The 26,793-nt window shown below is 39.5% G+C and overlaps 1 protein-coding gene across 34 annotated transcripts in view; it reads right to left on the reverse strand.

The window, feature by feature from the left end:
* PUM1 (pumilio RNA binding family member 1) overlaps positions 1–26,793 on the reverse strand; it is a 136,609-nt gene that overhangs the window by 76,305 nt on the left and 33,511 nt on the right. For all 34 annotated transcript variants that reach the window (XM_009203404.3, XM_009203407.3, XM_021938631.2 and 31 more), the window contains exon 3: positions 22,106–22,174. In XM_009203404.3, coding sequence (XP_009201668.1) covers positions 22,106–22,174 — 69 coding nt within the window. The remainder of the gene's footprint in view (positions 1–22,105; positions 22,175–26,793) is intronic.

Below are 26,793 nucleotides of genomic sequence, written 5' to 3' on the forward strand. Positions count from 1 at the left end.
AGGAACTAATAGTGACCCTATTAGTTAACTACGAAGTAGACTCCTATTGAAAAGAAAGTATCTACAACTATTAAAACACTTCTCTATGTGTACTAACTACCAGACAAAGTTACTCAAGCTGGAGCATGAACCCAGCTAGGAACCTCAGCTATGGAATGCCAGAGGCAAAATTCACTTCCTTTATACACAGAGACTCCATTAACCAAAATACTTCCCAACCACAACACTAAGCTATTCCAAGATTTTGGAAGGACAGAAAAGCTATTCCCCTTCATTACTGGAAGGGAAATAAAATCTCCTAACCTCCATTAATTTTTTAACAATACTTGGTAATGCCATTAAAGTGACTTCACAAATCACTCCATGCTTCAGAGAAACACAGGGATCGCTGGCCATAAGCCAACATGAGAAGTTTATACTAGCTTCAACAAAAAAAAATGCAAAGTACCCTTCAAGCAAAACACAGCACAGTTTTAGATCAAAGCACCAGTGATCAGGCTTACAAAGTAAAATTCCACAGAACTCTATAATTCTTGGTTCTGGTCATCAGCTTTACTGGCTAAAATGCCCCCTCTTATTTCCTCTAATTATGTTTTCAACTGCTATTACACAGGAAACTAAGACGTTTCAGATAGTATTTAACCACCATTTTTGAGCACAAAAATACCTGGAGAGTTGAATTTCTCAGAGGAACACAATAAAAAATCAGAAAGCACAAAACATTTCCTCTCCTTGACAATAAAGGTTTACCTTTCCCATTTAACCCATAACCCAATGATAATGGAAAAATAATTAAACTCTGCTCTCACTAAAATAAATCTCTGCTTCCCAAATCTAATTTCTGGGTTTCTCAGCATAATTTTCATCTATAGATTAAGTGGCTCTATAGATTCATCTATAGATTCATCTATAGATTTCATCTATAGATTAAGTGGCTCTATAGATTCATCTATAGATTAAGTGGCTCTATAGATTAAGTGGCTCTATAATCTATCTCATGGACATGGGCTACTGCCTGGACCAAAGCAGTTTGCCACACACTTTGCTCTTAAGGACCTAATTTGTTGTTTACTAATTAAACAAGGTTAGGACAAAACACACATCTGTCTGGTATTTAATTGCGCAGATACTTAAGTTTCCTTGAAAATGAACAGTTATAAGTAGTAGTCTTCCTGGTATACCGCTTATTGCCCTAAGGGCATTTGGGGGAGGGTGGGGATCAGGGTAAAATGGGAAAGAGCCCTGATCAACGCTAAGCATTAGGGTCGGGAAGCACTGAACTAGACAACTTTGAAGTGCCCTAGGAAATTTTACTAAACTGCCCAGAACCTCATTCTCTTTTCATTGATAAAGAAAACATCATTCAAGTTGCTGTGATGATTAGAAATATTATTGGTGAGTGCCTAGCACAACAGGTTCTCAATAAATGTATTCAAAAACATCACACCTAGGTAAAATAACTGTCAAATCAGGTCACAGAGGGGATACTGAAAATTAATGTAAACTATGCAAAGGACAATTCAAGAATTATTTTTAAACTTATTTTTCTCCTTTTAGTCTCAAAAATGTCCTGTCCGCTGCAAGGCCGGGCGCAGTGGCTCATGCCTATAATCCCGGCACTTTGGGAGGCCGAGGCAGGAGGATCACGAGGTCAGGAGATCAAGATCATCCTGGCTAACACGGTGAAACCCTGTCTTTACTAAAAATACAAAAAAAAAAATTGGCCGGGCATAGTGGCGGTCGCCTGTAGTCCCAGCTTCTTGGGAGGCTGAGGCAGGAGAATCCGTTGAACCCAGGAGGGGAGGTTGCAGTGAGCTGAGTTCGTGCCACTAAACTCCAGCCTGGGCAACAGAGCAAGACTCCGTCTCCAAAAACAAAAAGAAAGAAAGAAAGAAAAATGTCCTGTCCGAAGATTACAAATAAAATTTCTTTCCCCATTGGTTATACCCTTTCTCCAACTAAAATTCTGATTTTTTTTCCTCCCCTATTTTGTGCAAAGCAAGAGCAACTACTCTTTTGTATTCCAGAAGAAAGAATGTCAGCGTAAGGAGGGCCTCACTTGTTTTATGCTCCACATAACAGTGCAAAGAGCGCTAAGGTGATCAAAACCATTCTTGTCCTTTAATTTTTAAGAGTTCATTCTTCCCAGAAACTTGTAAATCTTTATTTAAAACTCAAGGAACAGGGGGCCCAGTGTGGTGGCTCATGCCTGTAATCCCAGTACTTTGGGAGGCTGAGGCAGGTGGATCACCTGAGGTCAGGAGTTCGAGACTAGAATGGCCAACATGGCGAGATCCCAGTCTCTACTAAAAAACACAAAAATTAGCTGTGTATGGTGGTGCACACTTGTAGTCCCAGCTACTCAGGAGGCTGAGGCACAAGAATTGCTTGAACCAGGGAGGCAGAGGTTGCAGTGAACCAAGATCTCGCCACTGCACTCCAGCCTGGGCGACAGACAAGACTCTCTCAAAAAACAAACAAACAAACAAAAAACCTCAAGGAACGGTTTCCAAAAGTACCAGCCTCCACCCTACATATGTAAATATAGTCTTGTCCATAATTTGTAAAATTGCTTACAGAAAGCAGCAGCCTTTCAGCTCAAAAATCAGTTCTGGGATCCTGTCACCTTTCATGATAGTATACCAGGTTGTCATAATGTGCAAAGCCGGCAGAAGCAGGTGAACACATAAGCAAGGCTATTTTCAGGGTAAATTCTCTCAAAAGGAAACAACAACACAGCAAACATGAAGCAAAGTGCTATTAGGTTGGTGCAAAAGTAATTGTGGTTTTTGCCACTACGGCAAAAAAGGAAGAAAGCAAAAGACTGAACCAAGGTGCTTGGGCAAAGACAGAAGCAAAATTAGCAAAGCTCTTAAAAGTCTCTGGATCTTAGTCTTTCTCCCTTTCCTCCAAAACATATGGAGTCTACACTCAACTGCTGTGGTTAGCAGCATCTGAAATGACTCTTAATGATCTTCACTTACAAGTACTCATGCCCTGATGTAATCCCCTTCCCCTAACTGTGGGCTAGACCTATGACATGCCTCTAAGAAATAACATAAGGCAAGTCATGGGATGTTACTTTCAAGATGTTACAAAAGCTGTGATTTCCATCTTACTTGTCCTCTTCTATCTACTGTTCTGATTGCTTACTCTGATGATAACTGCTATGTTGTGAGCTGCCCTACAGAGGCCACATGAAGCCAAGAGAGAGACATCTCTGGACAACAGCTACATATACAAAGCTGTTGCTCCACAGCTTCCCACTGAACTCTGTCTCTGCCCTGGGTCATTTACACACAATTAAGAACTGAGATCCTCAGTCCAACAACCAGCCAAGAATGGATTCTGACATCAACCACATGAGTAAGTTTGGAAACAGACCTTTTCCAAGCAAGCTTTGAGATGAAGGCAGCCACAGTTGAAATCATGACTGCAGCTTCTGAAGGACCCTGAAGCAGATGACTCAGGAAAGCCATGCCTACGTTCCTAACCTACAGCAACTGTGAGGCTTAAACAACTGTCTTGTTTTAGGAAGGGCATGGTGGCTTACACCTGTAATCCCAGTGTTTTGCAAGGCTGAGGTCAGGAGTCTAAGATCAGACTAAGCAACCAACATAGCAAGACTCTAGCTCTACAAAAAACTTTTTAAAAATTAGTCTGGAGTGGTGGCGCACCTCTGCAGTCTCAGCTATTCAGGAGACTGAGGTGGGAGGACTCCCTGAGCCCAGAAGTTTGAAGCTGCACTGAGCTACGATTACACTAGTGCACTCCTACCTGGGAAACAGAGTGAGACTCTATCTCTTAAAACACACACACATACACACACACACACATACACACTGTGTTGTTTTAAGCCACTAAATTTTAGGGTGATTTGTTAAGCAGCAATAACACAGTTGTGAATATGTGGAAGTGTTTTTGTATATTTGAAACACTTCTCTAGGAGTTTGTTTTCAAGAAACACTTCTTGTTCCATTTCTAATATTTAAAAGTAAGTGATGAAAGTAAAATCCTTTTGAATTTGAAAAAAAGTAATTACCTCTGTTCCACTGCATCTTTTCCCCAAATTTGTCTCATAGCCCTTCTGTATTTAAAAAAAAAAAAAAAAAAAACTGGCTTTTTTTAACTCTGCAAAATCAAATCAATTTAGATGTGTTGAGCTTACTGAGAATTAGCAGCAATCACTTATATTCAACAGTCAGCTAAAAGATACCTAACTGTTCAAATCTGATCATATTAAAAGGAGCCAGAAACTACTGAATTATAAAAGCAAATGATAATGTGTTATCCAAGTACAATTTCAAATTCAACAGTAACCTCTCTGCAGGTAACATCATCCACAGCATTGGATAAAATATCCTGGTTTGCCAACCCACTGGCATAAATACCAGCAGTTGCCAAATCTTCACTTAACACACAATAACCAAAAATGTAAACGCATCCAACCTATGAAAAGATAGTCCCTATCCACCCCATCAAGAATTTGGAAATAAAGACTGGTTTTTTTGACAAGGGAAAAAGTAACAGATCACAAAAGAGATGTACAGAGTCTGTTTTAAAGAATAATTTGGTAGTAAGAGGATTAAACAATTTGACAATTCCAAAAGAAGATAACAGGAGTTAGGAATTGGTCCAATAAAAGCAAAGGAGACCCAAGGAGTCAGATGTAGCCAGTATTATCCAGGTGACACATTTAAGGGCAGGGCATACAACACACAAAGAAGCCTATTCTTATTAAAGCAATCAATACATCTGGTTAGATAGTAGCTTAATTACACTGGACACTAACAACACCCAAGTAATCTCCTTGGCTCCAACTCTGCTTACCAAGCCATATTCTTAGAGGAACTGGCTTCCTCCTATAGCCAACCATGCCAATCACCAAACACAACTATCCTTGTCCATCTAAGAGTTGCTTTTTCTCCTTAAAAAAAAATCAGTAGACTGCATTTTGGTTTTCATACATTAGTCTCTTGTTGTTCTGGTTAGTGTGGGGTCAATATCATAACCCAATCATCTGAATTAGTAATAACAGTCCATTTCAAGATCTACAAACTGAGAACCAAGACTTGAGGAGTCCTATCATCCCCAGCAATACAATAAATAGACCTTGTACTCTTCCTTATAATGTCACATTAAGTGGAATTCCTAACTGCACCACCAATAGTGTCTGCTCTCAAATCTCTGGGAGAAACACACACACATACACTATTTATCCCGTCCTGGATCATAAGTTTATAAAAGAAAAAAACTTATGAAAATTAAAAAAAAAAATCAGTAAGCTTATTCACGAGGCTTCTGGAAAACAAAACAGAAGGCAAGCACTGGTTTACAAGCAATGTCAGCCACTTGAGACACTTTTAAATTTTGTCTGGAAACACCTTTTTTCCTTTCCATCTAACAAAAAAGAACAATACGCAAAACCACACTTAACAATCAATCGTGTCATAAAATCCTACACCAAGAACCCTTAAAACACGGATTAAGACAATAAAAAGTGGAGAATATCAAGAAACTCTAGGTTTATTTTAATAACAGTGATAAAGACCCATGAATGCTCTGCAATCACTTTATTTTAAACTAGTTTTAAATCCCAGCTGTGTGAATTCTATCCTTTATCCTCTTCTGCTTTTTCTCACCTACAAAATGACCTATTGTGTACAATGAAAGAGATAACACATGTAATGACATAATACAATGCTGAAATAGTAACCAAAAAGTCAGCTACTATCCTTCTTTAAAAGAGCAAAGCAGCAGCCAATAGACAATACTAATGGTCTGTCAATGAAACACTCCTATGTCACACTATCAGACACAGTGATCATGGCATCACCTAGGCCATGGCAGTACAAATCTCATTACATTAACTACCCCAACAAAACAACACTACAAGAACCATGATTACGGCTTTTCAGGAACTGCAAAGAGGCAAGACAATTATTGCCTAGACTTGTTTGACCATACCACCACTAATATTTGAATAGGGATTTATCAATGAGGTTTAGTGATTATCTCAACAGTAAAAGGGCTCTCTAGCAACTACTCTGTTCTCAAAAGGAATAAAATATTAGGTAGCTAATTACACACTCAATACAGGCTGCACAGAGCGTCTCTCAGAGCAGAAATTGAGCATCTTAAGAAATACTACTAATATGGATGTGCCAACCTTGCAGACGTGATCAGTTTGATCATGTTATTATCTAGCATCTCTAACTTACAACACAAGCTTAGTTTCACTGGAATGTAGCCAATGCAGGAGATGAATGTTTGATATTTAACTAGCTGGTAAGACAGACCAACAACCAAAACAATTCTTAATCTCTTAGTATATATCTCACCACACTCTCAGTACATTAAGAGAAGATGATATCAACTCAGAGAAAGGACCTTTCAGAACTAACTGAAATGAAGAAGTTTGATTGGTAACCACTGATAATCACATGTGGTAGTCTTACTTGTAAAAACTGTATATTTTTCACACAACTTAGTCTCTCCATACCACAGACTGTTGTTGTGAAATCAAGTGAGATAGTATATGAAGTGCTTTTACAAATACTAAGAACTATACTGATATTAAGTTATACTAAAGCTTTATTTAAAGTTTTAACTTATTAAAACATATCTTTTAAAAAAGCCAAGTTTGGCTGGGCACGGAGGCTCACGCCTGTAATCCTAGCACTTTGGGAGGCTGAGGCGGGTGGATCACGAGATCAGGAGATCAATACCATCCTGGCTAACATGGTGAAATCCCGTCTCTACTAAAAATACAAAAAATTAGCCGGGCGTGGTGGCAGGCACCTGTAGTCCTAGCTACTCGGGAGGCTGAGGCAGGAGAATGGCATGAACCCAGGAGGTGGAGCTTGCAGTGAGCCGAGATCGCGCCACTGCACTCCAGCCTGGGCGACAGGGCGAGACTCCGTCTCAAAAAAAAAAAAAGGCAAGTTCATCCATTCCTGGTTAGCATAATTCTTTTGGAAGGGCTTCAGAAACTACATACGTATCAAGAGTCACGCCAAGTGTGGTGGCTGATTCCTGTAATCCCAGCACTTTTGGGAGGCTGAGGCAGAAGGATAGCTTGACTCTAGGAGTTCAAGACCAGCCCAGGCAACACATGACACCCCATCTCTACAAAAACTTTAAAAAAAAAAAAGGCCAAGTGTAGTGGCACATGCCTGTGGTCCTAGCTATTCAGGAGGTTGACTGAGGTGGGAGGATCACCTGAGCCCGGGAGGTCAAGGTTGCAGTGAGCCATAACTATGCCACTGCACTCTAGCCTGGGCAACAGAGTAAGATCCAGTCTCAAAAAAAAAAAAAAAAATCTACATTCAAAGTGTTTGTAAGAATAAAAAAAAGTTGAGGCTAAGACTGAATGCAGTGGCTCATGCCTGTAACCCCAGCACTTTAGGAGGCTGAGGTGGGAGGGTCACTTCAGGAGTTCGAGACCAGCCTGAGCAACATGAACATGTCAAGACCCCATTTCTATTTTTAAAAATTAAAATTTAAAACAAGAATAAGATAAGCTGAAAGCAGGCCTATAATCCCAGCACCTTGGGAGGCTGAGGTGGGCGGATTGCTTGACGTCAGGAGTTCGAGACCAGCCTGGACAGCATGGTGAATCCCTGTCACTACTAAAAATACAAAAATCAGCCAGGTGTAGTGGCCAGGCGCCTGTAATCCCAGCTACTCGGGAGGCTGAGGTAGCAGAATCGCTTGAACGCAGGAAGTAGAGGTTACAGTGAGCCAAAATCGCACCACTGCACTCCAGCCTGGGCAACAGAGCAAGACTCTGTCTCAGGGAAAAAAAAAAAAAAAAAGTTGAAAGCAAACTGCAAACTAAGTATTCAACAATAAATTAGCTGTGGGCCTGATGCAGTGGACCACACCTGTAATCCCAGCATATTGGTAGGCAGAAGGATCACTTGAGGCCAGGAATTCAAGACTAGCCTGTGCAACACAGTGAGACCCTGTCTCTTTAAAGAAATGAATAAGCAAGCAAGTAAGTTATAGCACAACAATGCAGGCTCACCAAAAATGGCCATAATGACTACACGTAATATTTATAAAATAACATTAAATTTTAAAAGTAAAATACAAAATTGTATATGTAAAGACTGCTTCTCCTCATGCATTCTTCCCTTTTGGATCAAGACTGGAAAGAAAAATAAAAGCAAAAGGGTGTTTGCTAGTGCACTGGGATTGTGGATTACTTGTTTCAAAATATACTTTTGTTATGATTTTAAACTAATTTTCTAATAAATAAAAACTGAGAGTATGGTGGTCTGAAATAAATAAGGCCTATCTCTCAAGCAGATACATTTCACTTCAACATAATTTCTTTTCCTTTTTCTTTTTTTTTTTTTTTGAGACAGAGTCTCGCTCTGTTGCCCAGGCTGGAGTGCAACGGCGCAAACTCAGCTCACTGCAAGCTCCGCCCCCCAGGTTCACGCCATTCTCCTGCCTCAGCCTCCTGACTAGCTGGGAATACGGGCACCTGCCACCATGCCCCACTAATTTTTTGTATTTTTAGTAGAGACAGGGTTTCACCGTGTTAGTTAGGATGGTCTTGATCTCCTGACCCTGTGATCTACCCGCCTCGGCCTCCCAAAGTGCTGGTAATTACGGGCGTGAGCCACTGCGCCTGGCCACTTCAATGGAATTTCAAAAGGGCAAAAGTTAATAGCAATTTTAAGAAAAGAGCTCATGTCCTAAGTTTCAAACATTTTTAAGCAAGCTGATACAGGATTAGCATCCTTAACCCAAAAAAACGCAAAATTTGAAATGCTCTAAAATCCAAAACTTTTTGAGTGTCAATGTCACAGTCAAAGGAAATGCTCACTGGAGCATTTCAGATTTCATGTTTCTGGATTAGGCTCTTCAGCTAGTAACCATAATGCAAATATTCCAAAAATCAAAAAATTCCAAAACATTTCTGGTCCCAAGTATTTTGGGTAAGAGATACCCAACCTGTAATAAATTTCCAACTCATTTTGAAAATTGTTGCTTAAATAAGGAATATTAAAAATGTTCAGTGTTCCATCACAAGCCAGTTTTTTTTTTTTAACTAAAAATAAGTATATAAAGCAAAAAATTTTTAAGTTTTCACCTTCTCTTTCAGTGAAGGAATAAGATCTTCCAAATTCTCATTTCACATTTACATAAATGTATATATTCATGGTATTAAAAATAATCTACATATAAGCAGAGTAAAGTGGATTACTTCCTGCATCCACTTAATGTTACTCAATACTTACATGTAAAGATTATTTTTAAATGTTAAAATCTGTGTTCTCATTAATTTAATTCAAATCACCAAAAAAACCATCTAAGAATCAACATCTGCAATAATTTTCTTTGTATTTCTCTACTAGGTATCATCACAATCTGGCATGTAGTAATTACTGCTTAAAATTTTTATCCTACTGTTGCAACTGGTTACTACTGAAAAAAGACTTCCATAGACATGGTGGTGTCTTAACAAAATACCTCTTTTGGCTGAAATCTAATATATTGCTTTTTAAAAAAGCAAACTTTAATCTGTTGCGTAATTAACAGATTTTTTTGTAATTATGCAGTATATAAATTAACAGATTTTTTAAAGGTTTTCCCAGGTTATTAAGTACCTTTTCTAAGCACTGTTAATACTTGTATCTAATGCCTTTAAATAACACTTCCACCACTAAGGATGAAATCAAGGAGACTGCAGAGTATAGGACAAGATGAGGTAATCTGATCTCTCTCCCACAACTGGGAAATCAACATTGCTTTTCTGACTATTGAAAAAATGAATTTCAGTATTTGAAGTACTTGCTGATGTCCAAAAGTACTACTTGCACAAACCCTAAAACGCACAGCCTGCATTAGACACTACTGGAAAAACAAAAAAAAGCAGTAAAAGACATTCTTTGCCCTGAAGGAACTTAAAAGATTAAAAAGAAAAACCAGAGTCAAACGGACAAGTAATTTTAAGATAAGCACACTGCCTAATAGTGTAGTATAGACTGTTAGAATTCACAGCTTACTACAGATGAAGAAAGGAAGAGCAACCAACCACCAATAAAGAAATGAACCTGGGATAGGATGGTCAAGAACTATCTTAAAGAAGGGGACAGAATTTAGAGCAAGTCTGTCCAACCTGCAGCCCAGAACTGCTTTGAATGTGGCCCAATACAAAGTAATAAACTTGCTTAAAACATTATGAGATTTTATTTTGCAATTTTTTCTTTTTTTTTTTTTTTAGTTCAGCTATCATTAGTGATTGTGTATTTTATGTCTGGCCCAAGATCACATTCTTCCAATGTGGTCCAGGGAAGCCAAAAGACTGGACAACCCTGATTTAGAGTGAGTGAGACGGTGCAAAGGACCTTCTACAATGAACAAAGGTAGGCAGAAGTGAAAGCAAGTGGAACAGGTGCCCACCTGGAAACTGGCCATCAACACAGGGTAGCAATAAGAAGAGGGTGAAAAATCACTAATGTCAGCTGCCAGTGAGACTAAAAAAAGCACCCCTAGGGCTTTAATCCAATAGGCAACAGGTAGTAACATTATAAAATTTATCTTTAAAAGATTGATCTGACAGTCCACCATAAAATGGGGTGAAGGAAAGCAAATGAATGTTAGGAGTCTAAGCAAAGAGGCCAATGTAGTAATCCAGACATGAAATGGTAAGAAAAGGAACTGTGGAAGTGGGTGCAAGGACAAAATTGCTGCTTAGATGTCTCTCAGCTTTCAAAGCAAGTTTTTTTTGTTTTGTTTTGTTTTGTTTTTTTAAGCTATATAATTTTACCAGGCGCATGGCTCACACCTGAATTCCCAGCACTTTGGGAGGCCGAGGCGGTGGATCACCTGAGGTCAGGAGTTCAAGATCAGCCTGGCCAACATGGTAAAATCCCACCTGTGCTAAAAATACAAAACTTATCTGGGTGTGGTGGTGCATGCCTGTAATTCCAGCTAGTTGGGAGGCTGAAGCAGGAGAATCATCTGAGCCTGGGAGGCGGAGGTTGCAGTGAGCCGAGATCTCGCCACTGCACTCAAGCCTGGATGACAGAGCGAGACTCCATCTCAAAAAAATAAAAATAAAAACAGTTAAAGGCTGGCCAGGCATGGTGGCTCACACCTGTAATCCCAGCACTTTGGGAGGCTGAGGCAGGTGGATCACCTGAGGTCAGGAGTTCGAGACCAGCCTGACCAATGTGGTGAAACCCTGTCTTTACTAAAAATACAAAAAGTTGGCCAGGCGTCATGGCATGCACCTGTAGTCCCTCCTACTTGGGAGGCTGAGACAGGAGAATTGCTTCAACCTGGGAGGCGGAGGTTGCAGTGAGCCGAGATCATGCCACTGTAATCCAGCCTGGGCAACACAGAAAGGCTCCAACTCAAAAAATTTTAAATCAAATAAGACAAAAGCTATATAATTTCAAAAGAGTCATTGCCTATTATGACGATTGAGAATGAATTCATTAGGTATACATAAGCCAGTCTATCACTGGAGTTCTTTTAATTAGGAATCTATTCTGCAGACAGCTGAGTGCAAAAGCTAAATGAAAACAGAATCCATTAAGTCTCCTGTGTGGTACATGAAGAAAAAGAAAATACAAAAATAAAAAATAAAAACACAAACAGATCCAAATCTGTACATATAGTATCAAAAGTTCAAGTTTTATGTATCCAAAGGGTATTGAGGCTGCCCTGAAGATCCACTGTAGGCTGCTGGGAGACAGTAAGAGCAAAAAGAGCAATCAAGTCAAGATAAGAATTTGGTAGATTTTAAATTTCAGGACAACCAGGCCAAGTGCGGTGGCTCATGCCTGTAATCCTAGCTCTTTGGGAGGCTGAAGCGGGCGAATCACTTGAGCCCAGATTTTCGAGACCAACCTGGCCAATATGGTGAAACCCTGCCTCTAGTAGGTACAAAATTAGCCAGGTGTGGTGGCAGGCACCTATAATCCCAGTCACTTGGGAGGCTGAGGCACGAGAATTTTCGCTTAAACCCAGGAGGTGGAGGTTGCAGTGAGCCAAGATAGTGCCACTGCGCTCCAGCCTGGGCAACAGAGCAAGCCTCTGTCTCAAAAACATAAATAAATAAACAAATTTTAGGACAACCACAAATTAGATATTAGATAGAATTGCTAACTTGATGACTACCATTAAACTTCAAAACGCACAGGGGTTTCCTGTTTTCTGCACACACCAAAGAACACAACCCTGTCTGGCTACGACTTCATCCTAGAAACCAAGCACTTCAAAAGATATCATTCATACTTTCATAAAGCAAGTCCATTAAAGAACATTCAGAAATACTGTTAGCACCTTACACTCCATGTTATTTTGTCGTGAATTAACCTGAACAGGCTCCCATACACATGCCCTTCTGAATCTGAAAGTAAAGCTTTTTTTTTTTTTTTTGAGACGGAGTCTCGCTCTGTCTCCCAGGTTGGAGTGCAGTGGCCGGATCTCAGCTCACTGCAAGCTCCGCCTCCCAGGTTTACGCCATTCTCCTGCCTCAGACTCCCGAGTAGCTGGGACTACAGGCGCCCGCCACCTCGCCCGGCTAGTTTTTTGTATTTTTTAGTAGAGAAGGGGTTTCACCGCGTTAGCCAGGATGGACTCGATCTCCTGACCTCGTGATCCGCCCGTCTCGGCCTCCCAAAGTGCTGGGATTACAGGCTTGAGCCACTGCGCCCGGCCCAAGTAAAGCTTTCTTTATATCTTCCCATTTCGTTAATGGAAGACAGCCAAGAAATTTCTCTTCTCTACTATCTTCATAAAACCTGAGAGACTGACAGTAAAGTATGTTGATAAAATGATGAAATTCCCAGAGTGAATCAGGCTTTTCTGCATGATACAGGAACAGCATATAAGGGATGTTATATTATCTATAGGTTACCTATAAATAAGGTCACATGTTTTTATATATGAATAAACTACACGGTTTTTTTTTAGATTCAGAGAGCAAATGTGCAGGTTTGTTACATGGCTATAATATATTGTGTGACGCTGAGGTTTGGGCTTCAACTGAACCTGTCACTCAAATAGTGAACATAGTTACCCAATAAGTAGTTTTTCAAACCTTGCCTCCCTCCTTCCCTTACCCCTTTTGGAGTCCTCAGTGTCTACTGTTCCCTTGTTTATGTCTATGTGTACTCAATGTTTAGTTCCCACTTACAAGTGAGAACATGTGGTATCTGGATTTCTGTTCCAGTGATAACTCACTTAGGATAATGGACTCCAGCTGCAACCATGTTGCTGCAAAGGACATAATTTCATTCTTTTTTTATGGGTGTAGGTGTACCACATGTTCCTTATCCAATTCACTGTTGCTGGGCACCAAAGTTGATTCCACGTCTGTGCGATTGTGAAGAGTGTTGCAATAAACATGCAAGTGCAAGTATCTTTTTGGTATAACAATTTGTTTTGATTATATGGTTTGATCTATAGCATAACCACATTCATTTTATAATAGGTCTTCACTTTAATAATTACATATTACAGTACTTGCGAACCCAGTATACAAAAGATAAGCTCCAGACCCCTCAGGATACTGTAAAGTTCACAAATACAATGATGAAAACATCTAGATTGCTTCATGACCCCCTCACATCCCCAAAGCAGGAAGCAAACAGCCCGACTGAGATAACAAAGAATAATCTGCATCAAGATGGGACCAAATACTCTAATGAACCCACACCCAGTCAGCCTCAGGGTATTTTAAAAGTTTTGATCTGACAAGACAAAGATCTCAGTATGGACAAGTTCCCCTTTTCCTTCACTATAGGAAATAAATATTTCATAAATATGCCTGCTATGTATATAGGGAATACAACACAAAAAATAAACATTTGCTACATGCTTCACTACAATGAGAACCACATCATATACTAATTAATCAAAATACAATGTATTTGCTTTGATGTTCTGGTTCCTTATTAGCAAGGTTACAGTAACCAAGAAGGAATTACACACAACATAGTTTAATACTAGCTTGAGAAAGCAATGTAACAAAAGTAATTCTATTTTTCTAAACATCATTATGTCTGGTTACTGTATATATAATGAGGATATGTTTCTGTGCTCCAACAGATGGCCCAGAGAAAGTACTATCGATCAGTAACAACAATATTAAACAAAAGATCCTTTATTTAAAAATGCCTTTATACATCGGATTTAATTTGGATAACAGCACTGCTGATTTATTGTTTGTATTCTACACTCTATTTTTGCAAAAGTAGCTAATGAATAGCTTTTAAATGTATATATTTGCAGACAGCCTGAATATATGCTTTCAGTTTTGTCTGTTCCTTATTCTCTCCTTCTACACCCCAACATCCCCGAGGATAAAAAAGTCATGTGAACAGAAAATACAACCAATATTTACTAAATTGAACTGAGCTCCCTTGGGGGAATAGATAGGGATACCAATTTCTGATGTAAAAGGAAAAGTAAAAAGGAACCCATGCTTAGGAAAAAATATTTACTGATATATGATTCTTTCAATAAAATATATTTAGCAGCTACTGTTTACAAAGCACATTATTAGCTGAAGCCCCACCCTCAACAAACTTTTGTATGAGAAAAAAGAAAACATCACCGTATATACACGAATCATTATGTATAAAACTGGGCTATGACTGTTGAAACAGTACTTGAAGTCCAGTATGCAGAAGATAAAGCCCAGATCATCATTTGTATCATCTCTGTAAGAATACTACAAATCACTTGCTACTTGAATTCCCCTTCACAGCTTCTAATGGGGGGGAGCAAAAAAGCTTTAATAGGGGAGCTGATAGCTGAAGCTAAATTTTGAATAAGTAGACTCTGAATATGCAGAAACCAACCAGAAAAATTCAGGATTTGAGTAGTAAAAGATCTGGGTTCAAACACAGTCTTAATGATTACATTAACCTCTCTAATCTTTGTTCACCTCATCTTAAAAAAAGGGCACCATAATATTGCAGGACCACTGTAAAAACTGTAACATACATGAGGTGATTAGCAAAGTTCTGCGAAAATTGTATACACTCAATATTTTGTAGCTACTATTACTTCCGAGCCTAGAAAAAAAAACAGAATTTGAAGATAATCCCCATCTTGACACTTAAGAATTTAGCTGGAGTCATTTAACCTTAGGGTTCATTCTGCTCATCTAAAAAAAATGGGAATAATACCTCTCAAAAACCTATTGGGAGAATCATATGGATAATGATATCATATAGATCATTATATTGAAAAGTGTTACTGTTTATTATAGTCTTCCCTCCAATAAAGCATGCTAATATGGATAAAAGAGTCAAAGGAGGTTGATGAAAGGGAAGAAATTTAATGAAGACAAAGTAAGCAGCATGTGGATCTTCTGCTGCAAACATATGATATGCTGCATTCAAACATTCCAAGACAGCTTAACATCTACACACAGTAGTAGGTTCCTGGTCTTCCCAGTGCAGGTCAGAAGACAGATAGAAGAATGGGTGGGGTTTGTGCTTTGGTCTCAAAGTCAGGACTGACCTGGGAACCATGTTCAAAATGTCAAATATGACCACATTTCCAGGGTTAGAAAACACCTTCTCCTATCTCGTTCCTCAAAGTGCCCAATCCCAATCCAAAAATTATTATTTTGGGTCCCAGGAGCTTCCTCAAACAATAATGATAAAAAGGTCACTTTATCTCTAGCAGTCATTAACCTAATATAAGCCATTTACCAAGATCTTCTTCCTCCAGGCCACTTGGTGTGGCTAGCAGTTTCTTCTAAAATAAACATTTCCTTTTAAGAGTAAGATGTCAAAAAAAAAAAAAAAAAAAAAACCCAAAAAGTTAAGGGAACTAGGGTGTTTTTACTATTACTATTGTACTTGAAAGTTACATTTTGGCCAGACGCAGTGGTTCACGCCTGTAATCCCAGCAGTCTGGGAGGCCAAGGCAGGTGGATCACTGGAAGTCAGGAGTTCGAAACCAGCCTGGCCAACATAGTGAAACCCTGTCTCTACTAAAAAAAAAAAAAATACAAAAATTAGCTGGGCATGGTGGCACACACCTATAGTCCCAGCTACTTGGGAGGCTGAGGCAGGAGAACTGCTTGAACCCAGGAGATCGAGGTTGCAGTGAGCTGAGATCGCACCACTGCACTCCAGCGTGGGCGACAGAGTGAGACTCCATCTCAAAAAAAAAAAAAAAGGAAAGAAAAGAAAAAAAGCTACATTTTGAGGAAAAAGGGGAATTAATTACACTGCTTGGTCAGATATTTTTATATTAATATACCTCAAGGTATTATTAATTTTTCATCCCTTCAGCAAGAAAGTCTATATGATTTTGCTGATAGACATCTTCCCAAAATTCAATCCATTTTGGAGTCAACTACGTTGCTTTTATGGCATCCTAATTGCAAGGAACAGCCAGTGTCAAGGTAGCCCTCCCAAAGCTGTGGATTCTAGAAGTACTTTTAGCTATTCAAAAGCCTCCAATTCTATTGAGACACTGTTTGCCATAATGGAAAGATGTGGAAAAAAATTGAACAGATTTAGTCTCCATACTAGAGTCAGGCTAATACTTGCCCTGACTCCAGTACTACCATCCCACGAACTCTCATGGACACTTACAAATGTCTTGGGCAGCTGCAGACAGTGAATAAGTCACTTTAAAGAACCCAATGAGGCCAGGCGCAGTGGCTCACGCCTGTAATCAGAGCACTCTGGGAGGCTGAGGCAGAGAGATCACAAGGTCAAGAGAGACCATCCTGGCAAATGTGGTGAAACCCTGTCTACTGAAAATACAAAAATTAGCCGGGCGTGTGGTGGCACACATCAGCCACTCAGGAGGCTGAGGCAGGAGAATCGCTTGAACCCAGGAGGCAGAGTTTGCAGTGAGCCAAGATTGCGCCACTGCACTCCAACCTGGTGACACAGCGAGACTCCGTCTCCCCCCCCCAAAAAAAAAAAAAAAAAAAAAAAAAAAACCAATGAAAAGTTACAAAATCTCTAAATCACAGGGGGAAAGTCAGTCTAAAAGGATATCTTTTAGACACTCTCTAGTATATCCTAAAAAAGCCAGAACAATTCCTCTTTTCTATCTTTTTTAAGAAAGAAACAAGGGCAAGCTCTCAGAATCTTAGACCTGAAAAGGTCCTGGGAAATTATCTAGTTCAACACCTTTATCTTACGGGTAGAAAAAAGTAAGTCCAAAGAAGATAATGTTTGAACCTCGGCTCTAAGAAGTTGTGGTGTCAGAGTTCTGGCCCAATCCAATGCTACCTCTAGCCCACCAAATTTTGCCTTTCTTTGGATTAAAGCTCACCCAAATCACTATCAAATTCCTCCCTCTGCCATTCTGCTATCCCACACCTATGGATCAAGTACTATATAATGTCTAATGAGAATATAAAGCTACAATTTAAATACATCTCAAGTTATCCTAATTCCTGTGAAGAAGGTAGGATTCGTTATCACTCTATACACAGAAGCACTTTCTAGATTTCCTTTGTCAGGTTGACAAACTTGTTATAATCAAGGGTATGTTTTTCTATGCTTCAGCTTTCTAAGACAAAGATGAAGACTCACATATCTAAATACAATTCATTTGTTGTAGAAATAAGCTAGTATTCACTACTATTTTAACTTCCCTGGAAGCTGTCAAGTTTACTACACATAAAACATTAAAGAATCTTAAGGGAAAAAAAGGTCCTTGATTTTTAAAAGTTAAAAAACCAATTATGCGAACAAAGTACCTTTCTGTCAAACTCTCAAAGTACTTTCCAACTACAACTTCTCTCTTTTTTAAAAATCCATCCTTTTCTAGGTCATGAACAGTAACAATGCTGCCAACCTACAGGTGGAGCAAACAGGTTATGCAAGATCATAAATCAAACCAATTTAGAAATAGAGCCCAGAAGCCCAAGGTCAGTGAGCCTTCCTCTGTACTACAAACATCTTTTTCTAGGATCCTTGATTAATGGACTGATCTCTTGATATGCAAATAAAATCTGCTAAAGTATGTGCCTTTAAACTTTTCAGGGCTTTAAGCCAAATGAAAGGGGCTAACAAGGAAAGTAGACAAAACATTTTTAAATAATTTGTGGCCCTGATCCTAACATATTTTCCTATCTTCTTTTTTATATGAGCTTTGTAGAATAGGAGGCACATAAAGCACTTGTACTATGAGTCCTTCAGCTAAGAACAGCTTGGAGAGTGATATTTTAAGTAGTCACTTCTTAGCAAGATTTCTTCTAAGAAATACTCTAAACCTTTCAAAGTGACACCAAGAGGCCAACAGTGGCTTTGAAGAAAAAAAAGTAACAAGAGCCAACCAGCACTAACTTTAACTACTAGAAATCAATTACTTTGAAGGGAACCAATTCTATTTGAATTCTAAAGACTCCATACATTCTTTACATAACTAGCGTTTACCCTAGACTCACACAGATGCACAAGCACATAGGTGCCCACACAGCCACAAAAAAAAAAAAAAAAAAAAAACAAATAACTGTAACGAAGATACTGTGCCTGGCTTAAAAGTCATGCAATTTACGTCTAGTGTTTATATGGGTAAATACTGGTTTGTTTTTTGTCTTTTTTTTTTTTCTTTGAGACGGAGTCTCACTCTGTCGTCCAGGCTGGAGTGCAGTGGCACTATCTGGGCTCAGTGCAACCTCCACCTTCTGGGTTCAAGTGATTTTCCTGCCTCAGTCTCCCAAGCAGCTGGGACTACAGGCGCACACCATCACACTCAGCTTATTTTTGTATTTTTAGTAGAGGTGATCTGCCCACCTCGGCCTCCCAAAGTGCTGGCATTCCAGACGTGAGCTACCGCTCCTGGCCAGTAAATACTGTATTTACACACACTCCCTCTCAGAGATATTTTATTGCTAAAAAGGAAGAAAATTTAATGAAGTTAAATTTTTTATTATAAAAGCTTATTTTCTGCCAGGCACGGTGGCTCACACCTGTAATCCTAGCACTTTGGGAGGCCGAGGCGGGCGGACTGCCTGAGCTCAGGAGTTCAAGACCAGCCTAGGCAACACAGTGAAACCCTGCTCCTACTAAAATAAAAAAAAAAAAATTAGCCGGGCATGGCAGCGTGCACCTGTAGTCCCAAGCTACTCAGGAGGCTGAGTCAGGAGAACTGCTTTAACCTGGGAGGCAGAGGTTACAGTGAGCCGACATTGTGCCACGGCACTCTAGCCTAGGCAACAGAGTGAGACTCTGTCTCTTTAAAAAAAAAAAAAAAAAGAAAAAGTTTATTTTCATTTTTTCTTTTGTGCTGTTCTCACGTTGCTGCAAAAAAACCTCTCTTAATCTGTACCTATCCAAAGCCTAAACTAGAAGATGCTTTTTATTTATTTACTTATTTTTTTTTTGAGACTCTTTGAGACGGAGTCTCCCTCTGCCGCCCAGGCTGGAGTACAGTGGCCGGATCTCAGCTCACTGCAAGCTCCGCCTCCCGGGTTCACGCCATTCTCCTGCCTCAGACTCCCCAGTAGCTGGGACTACAGGCGCCCGCCACCTCGCCCGGCTAGTTTTTTGTATTTTTAGTAGAGACGGGGTTTCACCGTGTCAGCCAGGATGGTCTCGATCTCCTGACCTGGTGATCTGCCCGTCTCGGCCTCCCAAAGTGCTGGGATTACAGACTTGAGCCACCGCGCCCGGCCGAAGATGCTTTTTAAGGAATATGTCTCCTCCTCCATTAAAGTCTAAATAGTCCTGTCAATAATGATTCCCTCCTTCTCTGAACACCAACCATACATAGAAAAAAATTTGCTCTTTCTGTTTATATGTATATTCATTGTTTCCTCAACTAGCTAATAAAAGAATTCCTTGAATAAAGAAACCTCATTCCACACTTAGGAAATGTTTAACCTCTCAATTATTTTACAGATATTAACTTCATTTACCCTAATTAAGGGCACATGCTTTGCAGTGGGAGGAAGCCAGGGAAGAATCCTATCACTTACTAGATGTGTTACCCTGGGCAAATTATTTTGTCTCTCTTGGACTTTTTCCTTATCCAGATAATAGAACTGTCCTCATAGAGTTATTAATCAGATAATGCATAAGAACCCCTTAGCATCTACCTATGGTTGATAAATGGTAGTTGTTACTGTTACTTGTGAATAGTGGGGAAAGGAAGAATGACACAGCATTACTAATGGAATATACTGTTTTGTTATTAACATATGCCTATATCCATGCCCGAGGAATTATACACATATACCAAAAAAAAAAAAAGCAAGCATTTCTGGAAGAAGAAAAAAAATGATAAAAAAGAATTTAACACTGTCAACTTGTCATTTAAATAAACTTTACCCTCTAGTGAAATTGCTTGCTATTCAATTAAAATTAGGCATTCGTCCAGCCTGGGTGACAGAGTGAGACTCCGTCTCAAAAAAAAAAAAAAAAAAAAAAAAAATTTAGCATTCGGTGATTATAAACTGTTGCTCACAAAACAATAATAGGGCATTATTCTTATTTTGTATCATTAATTTTTTTAAAAGGAAAACAGGCTGGACACAGTGGCTCATGCCTGTAATCTCAACACTTTGGGAGGCCAAGGCAGAAAGATCACTTGAGCTCAAGACCAGTCTGGACAACATAGTGAGACTCTGTTTCTATTTTTATAAAAAATTCAAAAAAGAAAGAAAAACAACCTGGAATTGGATTTTTGGTGGAATACACCAGGTTAGAATTACAGGAGTAAGAAAGACAATAAACACAGTTTCTCTTTCTATGCTTAATATCCAACAAATACGTTAACTTTCTGTTCAAATCTGCTCCAAAAACTTAGTGACAAAGTCTTTTAGACTTTCTAAACCATACAGGGTTTATTGATTTGCATTGTGTCAGTGACAGGCACAGGAAATACAAGGACATCTCCCAATCATCTCCTAAAATTCTAGGAGGAAAACAGACCAAAAATGTATGAACTCAAGATGATAGGACACTGGACTCTGTGGCCACAAGACGATTCAGAAAGTTAGAAACAAAATCCTATAACAAAGAAAGCAAGAATCTCAGTTTAGACATCAACAATTTTTAACTATTCACTGCCTAACCACAAAGGCAATCAAGGAATATTTGCTTCAAACTCAGAAGTGTGATTATCCTAATTTTGACCTCAGAACCTAGCACAGTGCCTGGGGATCAAATATTTGCTAAATCACAGGACAAATGTATCTAATAAATGGTATAAATGAGGACCGTAGAATAAAGTAATTCTCCCTCTTGTGAAACATTAAAATCAATGTAGGAGCTATCAAATGTTAGATACACAAAAAATGAAATGGAAGAGAAAACCTAACGTTACTTTCCAGAACAAGAAAGCCACAACAAATACCACTTGTGGGTCTGTGGTATTTTAAGTAGTTAATTCAAACTGTATATTCTATCTTTGTCATCAATACATGCTTATTGTCACAGCTAGAATAGCCAGCAGTTGGCTACATGTTAATATCTATACTCCCCTTCCTTTTTAAGACTTATGGCAACCTTCTCTATTGATGCAATGGATAAAAGTAAATTTTGTTTCTGCAAATTTTAAACATTACAATCAAAGCAAAATTCTTATTTCTGAATTTCCTGTAAGGTATGACTAGCTCAGGTCTCTACCTTCCGTAATTCCTCCACCAGAAACCTAACAACTTCCTTTTCACAATGGAGCTCTAAACAACTTCCTCAAAAAAGGCACTACTCTAAAAATAGGTTACTGACATTTTCTGATTAGTAAGCCAATCTAAGACTCCCTTTGCCATTGGGGGGGGGGGGGGGGGGGGAACCTAGCCACTGGAAAATGAGGCAAAGGTTGGCCTTTAATTTAATGCATATAAAATTAAAATACTTCTTAAGCTTTTAATGACTCAATTTATAGCTGACATTAATATTCAATAATTTATGCTCACATTTTGGCTACTTTGTTTTTTTTTTAAGACATTAGGTTATGGTTAACATTCTTCTTTTAATGACATAGTTTTGGCAAAATTCTCCAGCATCCTGTCCCTATCATGAGAATGGCAACAAGGAAAAGCAAGCACATATTTCTGGAGACTAGATTTGGACACATTTGATGAAAGACAACTCCAACCTTCCCTTAAAAACAACCCACTTTTCTGACACACCAGTTCACTTACCTCTCCCATCGCTCTTCCCTCCAGAGCAAGTGCTTGAAAATCATGATTCAGTTCATCCATGGAACGCACCTATTGTTTAGAATAGAGATGGAAAAATCTTCAAGTCAGCATCTTGAATTTTACATACACATTACACACAACTGAAAATTTATTCTATGCTAACTTTCAGACATTGGCAAAGACAATAGCCATGATCAAGCGACGGAGATTAAACATTCACCTACCTTTAAGCATCAGGGTTCAGCAATGACCCCTACTTTCTCCCCTCCCATTCCCTTTTATTTTCAAAACATGAAAAGCACAAAATCCAAATAAATGAAAAAGCAAATTCCATCAAGAGAATTATGTTAGCTATTTTTCATACTTTTTAATTTAATAAGTAAAGACCAACATGCTGAAGAGCAATGATGTCTTCAAGATGACTATGTGACCTGATGAGTCAAAAGATCATGGCTCCTCCCCAGTTGTGAATAGTTAAGTTAAAGCAGGGAGTGCATTTGCTCCAATCCACTATTTTTCTTTGGTAAACCTCAGGAAAGGGGGGGATGCAAACCCTATAATGAAGTATATCCCAATATTTCTCCACATTGGGAGATCCCTGGGATTCCCCAAACCTCATATCCAGGGGGAGAAAATAACGTGTCACAAGAATCCCTCCAAACCTTACTCATTGTTAAATGTAATCCTACCTACAGCATAACAATCTCTTTAGGCTTCCATTTACCTACCTATCTCCAAAGTCATTCCTACAAGGTAGTAACATCAAGGATGATGTGTGAAATAGATTATTCAAAACAGTTATAATTCAACTAGTTTACTGGTTTTCTCTGTTATAAGCAGCAAGCTGTTTCTGCTGCCTGAGGTTAGAGTCACTACCCATCCCCAGGCAAGGGATTCAAGAGTACATTCCTTTATTTATTAAAGACGTAGGCTCCCAGCCTGGGGAACATGGCAAAATTGCCCTCTCTACAAAAAGTATAAAAATTAGTTGGGCTGTGGTGGCACACAACCAGATACTCAGGAGGCTGAGGTGGGAGGATCACATAAGCCCAGGAGCTAGAGGCTGCAGTTAGCCGTGATCGCACCACTGCACTCCAATCTAGGTAACAGAACGAGATCCTCTTTAAAAAAAAAAAAAAAAAAAAAAAAAGGCTGCACGCGGTGGCTCAAGTCTATAATCCTAGCATTTTGGGAGGCTGAGGCGGGAGGATCACTTGAGGTCAGGAGTTCGAGACCAACCTGGCCAACATGGTGATATCTACAAAAAAATACAAAAATTAGCCAGGCATGGTGGCAGACACCTGTAATCCCAGGAGGTCGAGGTGGGAGAATCACTTGAAGCCGGGAGGCGGAGGTTGCAGTGAGCCAAGATCACGCCATTGCACTCCAGCCTGGGCGACAGAGCGAGATTCTGTCTCCAAAAAAAAAAAACAACAATGTTGACTACCTGAAGCAGGAGTTTCTCTCAAACTCCTCCCTCTGATCTCCACTACCTTCCAATGTCAGTTTACAATTTCTACCACTGGATAAACGTAAAGAGGGTCAAGTTAGGGCCAAGCAATGAGAGAAGAGTATCGAGAACATGAGCCAGAATACAGTTAAGAGAATCAGTTTAAGAATTTTATTTGAGGCAAGATCACTAAAGCTCAGGAGTTCAAGACCAGTATGGGCAATAAAGTACTCCGTCTCTACAAATAAAACTTTTAAAAATAAAAATAAAAATAAAAGAGCCGGGCATAGTGATGCACGCCTATGGTCCCAGCTACTCCAGAGGCTGAGGCTGATAGCCTGCACCTGGGCAGTCGAGGCTCCAGTGAGCGGAAATCAAGCCACTACACTCCAGCCTGGGTGAGACCGGCTCCGGAAAAAAAAAAAAAAAAAGGAATTTAATTAACATGCTGCCTAGCTGCCTATACATTACATCACTAAGAATCTTAACTGTCAGAACTAACACTGCATAAAGATACAGTTGCATTATTGTTTTCAATCATATATTTTTAAAACCCACAGCCAATACTATGCTACAAATGAGACACACTGTATCACTAAGATACAAAAGATTGGGAATGCTCACTGAACACTGAAATTTATAAAAGTCAGAGTAAAATTCAGTTAGTTACATGAGCACAAAGAGGCAGACAAGGCTTATAATATTGTGGTGTTTCAAAAAGGCCCTGAAATAGGAGCTATGATCATCTTACACAGTATTTACATTATTTAGATGAGCACAATAAATAGACTCCTAAACTGTATATAATAAAAATAAAGGAGTGTAGGGAGGATGAAGACAGGATGTTCGTTGGGAACTCTACAAATGTTATATGAAATGATAAACCTTTAGGCCAGCATTAACATTGACAAAGCATGTAAATCAAATGCACAAAGCTCTGTATCTAGCTCTTTCTGTGGAATCTAATTATACATTTAAATAGAGCTAGGCATTTCTTGGAAATCCAAAATCTACAAATACAGTTTCAACCAGAAATATTGAAAATTCTATTTATATGTCCCAAGGAAACTAAGTAGGAAGAATAAGAAAAAAAGTATGTGCTGTGCATATTTATGTAGCCATCACAACAATCTCATAGTGATTATTCCCATTTTAGAGATTAGGAAACTTATCCTCCGAGAAATGCCTTCTCCAACCATTGTTAAGTAGGGAAGAGCACAGGAGGAAACTAAGGCTCAGAGCACTTAAACGGCACTGCCAGGATCTTAATCCAAGTCTTCCAATTTAAAGTTCAAGGCTTTTTCTGTGCCACCAGGCTGCCCCTGGCAGTCAAAGGAAGTTCCCACCTCCAGTACTCTATTACTTTACTAGATAAAACTGCTGTCAGTTTCTGCTGTGGGTTTTGATGAATGCGCTCTCTTGGTCTTGCCTTTGCTTTTCACTATCTCTTCCCCTACGTTCAAAACTTGCTCATCCTGCCCTTGTAGCATTTTCCATTCCTTTCTACACTATCTTCCTGCCACCATTCTCTTTCACCATTTATCTACGCTCTCTTGATGTGTGCACTCTCTCTCCCTGTCTCCCCCGGCCCTCTCTCTCTGTCTGGTCTCCTCTCTCCCTCTCTTTTTCTCTCTACTCACCCTCCCCTCTTTCAGGGTATCTCTCTCTGCCTCATTTATACAAGAACCACACTCTTTCCCTATCCCTGTATACCACCCTCCTGCCCTACCTCTTATAGTCAATTGTTGAGAAAGGAGGCTCAATTTCTAAGAGTTTCACTAGTGCAGAAACTCCACTTTAAACCATTCACCCACGTTGACTACATGAGATAAACCAAGTCATTCGCTCACAAAAGTTTTTAACTATTTGGGAACGTATATATTTATACTGGGAGCTGTATTTTGTACAATCACAGGCACAGGGCAGACTCTCCAGACAAAATTCTTCCTAGGAAACAAATTACTCAGAAAAAGATGTTCAGGAATCAAGAGAAACCAAAGAATGAAGGCACTGTAAGAAATATTTGTAAGAAATATTTTAGAAAAGTGAAGTATTTTCCATGATAAACGAGAAAAGCTAGCTGTCAATTATAATTAGAGTAAATGCTCCCATCAAGGTAGAATAAGCCTTTCAAGTTTCTTCTACACTTCCCTTTTCTCTAGAAATCTATTTGAGTGTCAGGTTAATGTTTTGTTTTGTTTTGTTTTGTTTTTTGAGACTCTTGCTCTGTCGCCCAGGCTTGAGTACAGTGGCGTGATCTTGGCTCACTGCAACCTCCGCCTCCCTGGTTCAAGTGATTCTCCTGCTGCAGCCTCCCAAGTAGCTGGGACTACAAGCGCATGCCACACCACATCTGGCTAATTTTTGTGTATTTTTAGTAGAGATGGGGTTTCACCATGTTGGTCACACTGGTCTCGAACTCCTAATTTCACATGACCCACCCAACTCCCTAAGTGCCGGCCTCCCTAAGTGCTGGGATTACAGGCATAAACCACCGCACCAGGCCCTACTTTCTAGTACTATTTACTAATTCCTTTTTTGCTTTTGCAAAATATCTCCCTTCGACGTCCCCCCCAGCCCCCGCCTCACACCCCCTTTCAACTGATTGACCTTATCTATCTCCTCTGGTTTCACAAAACCATTTCCTACTTTTCTCTTTGGGCCACTTGCCAAAAATGTGTAACTTCCTCATCCCAACCCAGGCTTTCTCTGCTGCTGCTCCTCCCAATAAAGGCATCTCCCACTCCCTTTACTAAAGAGGTGAAGTGAGCTGACAACTTTAGTGCCTAACCTAACTCTATATTCCATTCTTCATCCCACCCAAGGCTATCATCCATATACATAATCTGCGCTTCTGAGCTTCTTCCCATTTCCAGATCTCAGAACTTTCTTCTGTAATTCTCAATACCTGCATTCTTTTTCAAACATGGATTCTGCCCTAACCAGAACCATAATTTAGCACACTGAGTTGGTATTTTACCACATAGCATATTATAAAATCAAAACAGATAGCTGGATGCAGTCTCGTCCACCTGTAGTTTCAGCTACTCAGGAAGCTCAGGTAGGAGGACTGCTTGAGCCCAAGAGTTCAAGGCTGCAGTGTACTACGACTGTGCCCATAAACAGATGTCACACTCCAGCCTGGGCAACACAGCAATTTGAAGCTGCAGTGAGCCATGAGCACACCACTGCACTCCAGCCTGGGCAAGAGTGGGATCCTGTTTTTTTTTTTTTTTTA

The sequence above is a fragment of the Papio anubis genome, chromosome 1 (genome assembly GCF_008728515.1).
Source record: "Papio anubis isolate 15944 chromosome 1, Panubis1.0, whole genome shotgun sequence".
NCBI lineage: Eukaryota > Metazoa > Chordata > Mammalia > Primates > Cercopithecidae > Papio > Papio anubis.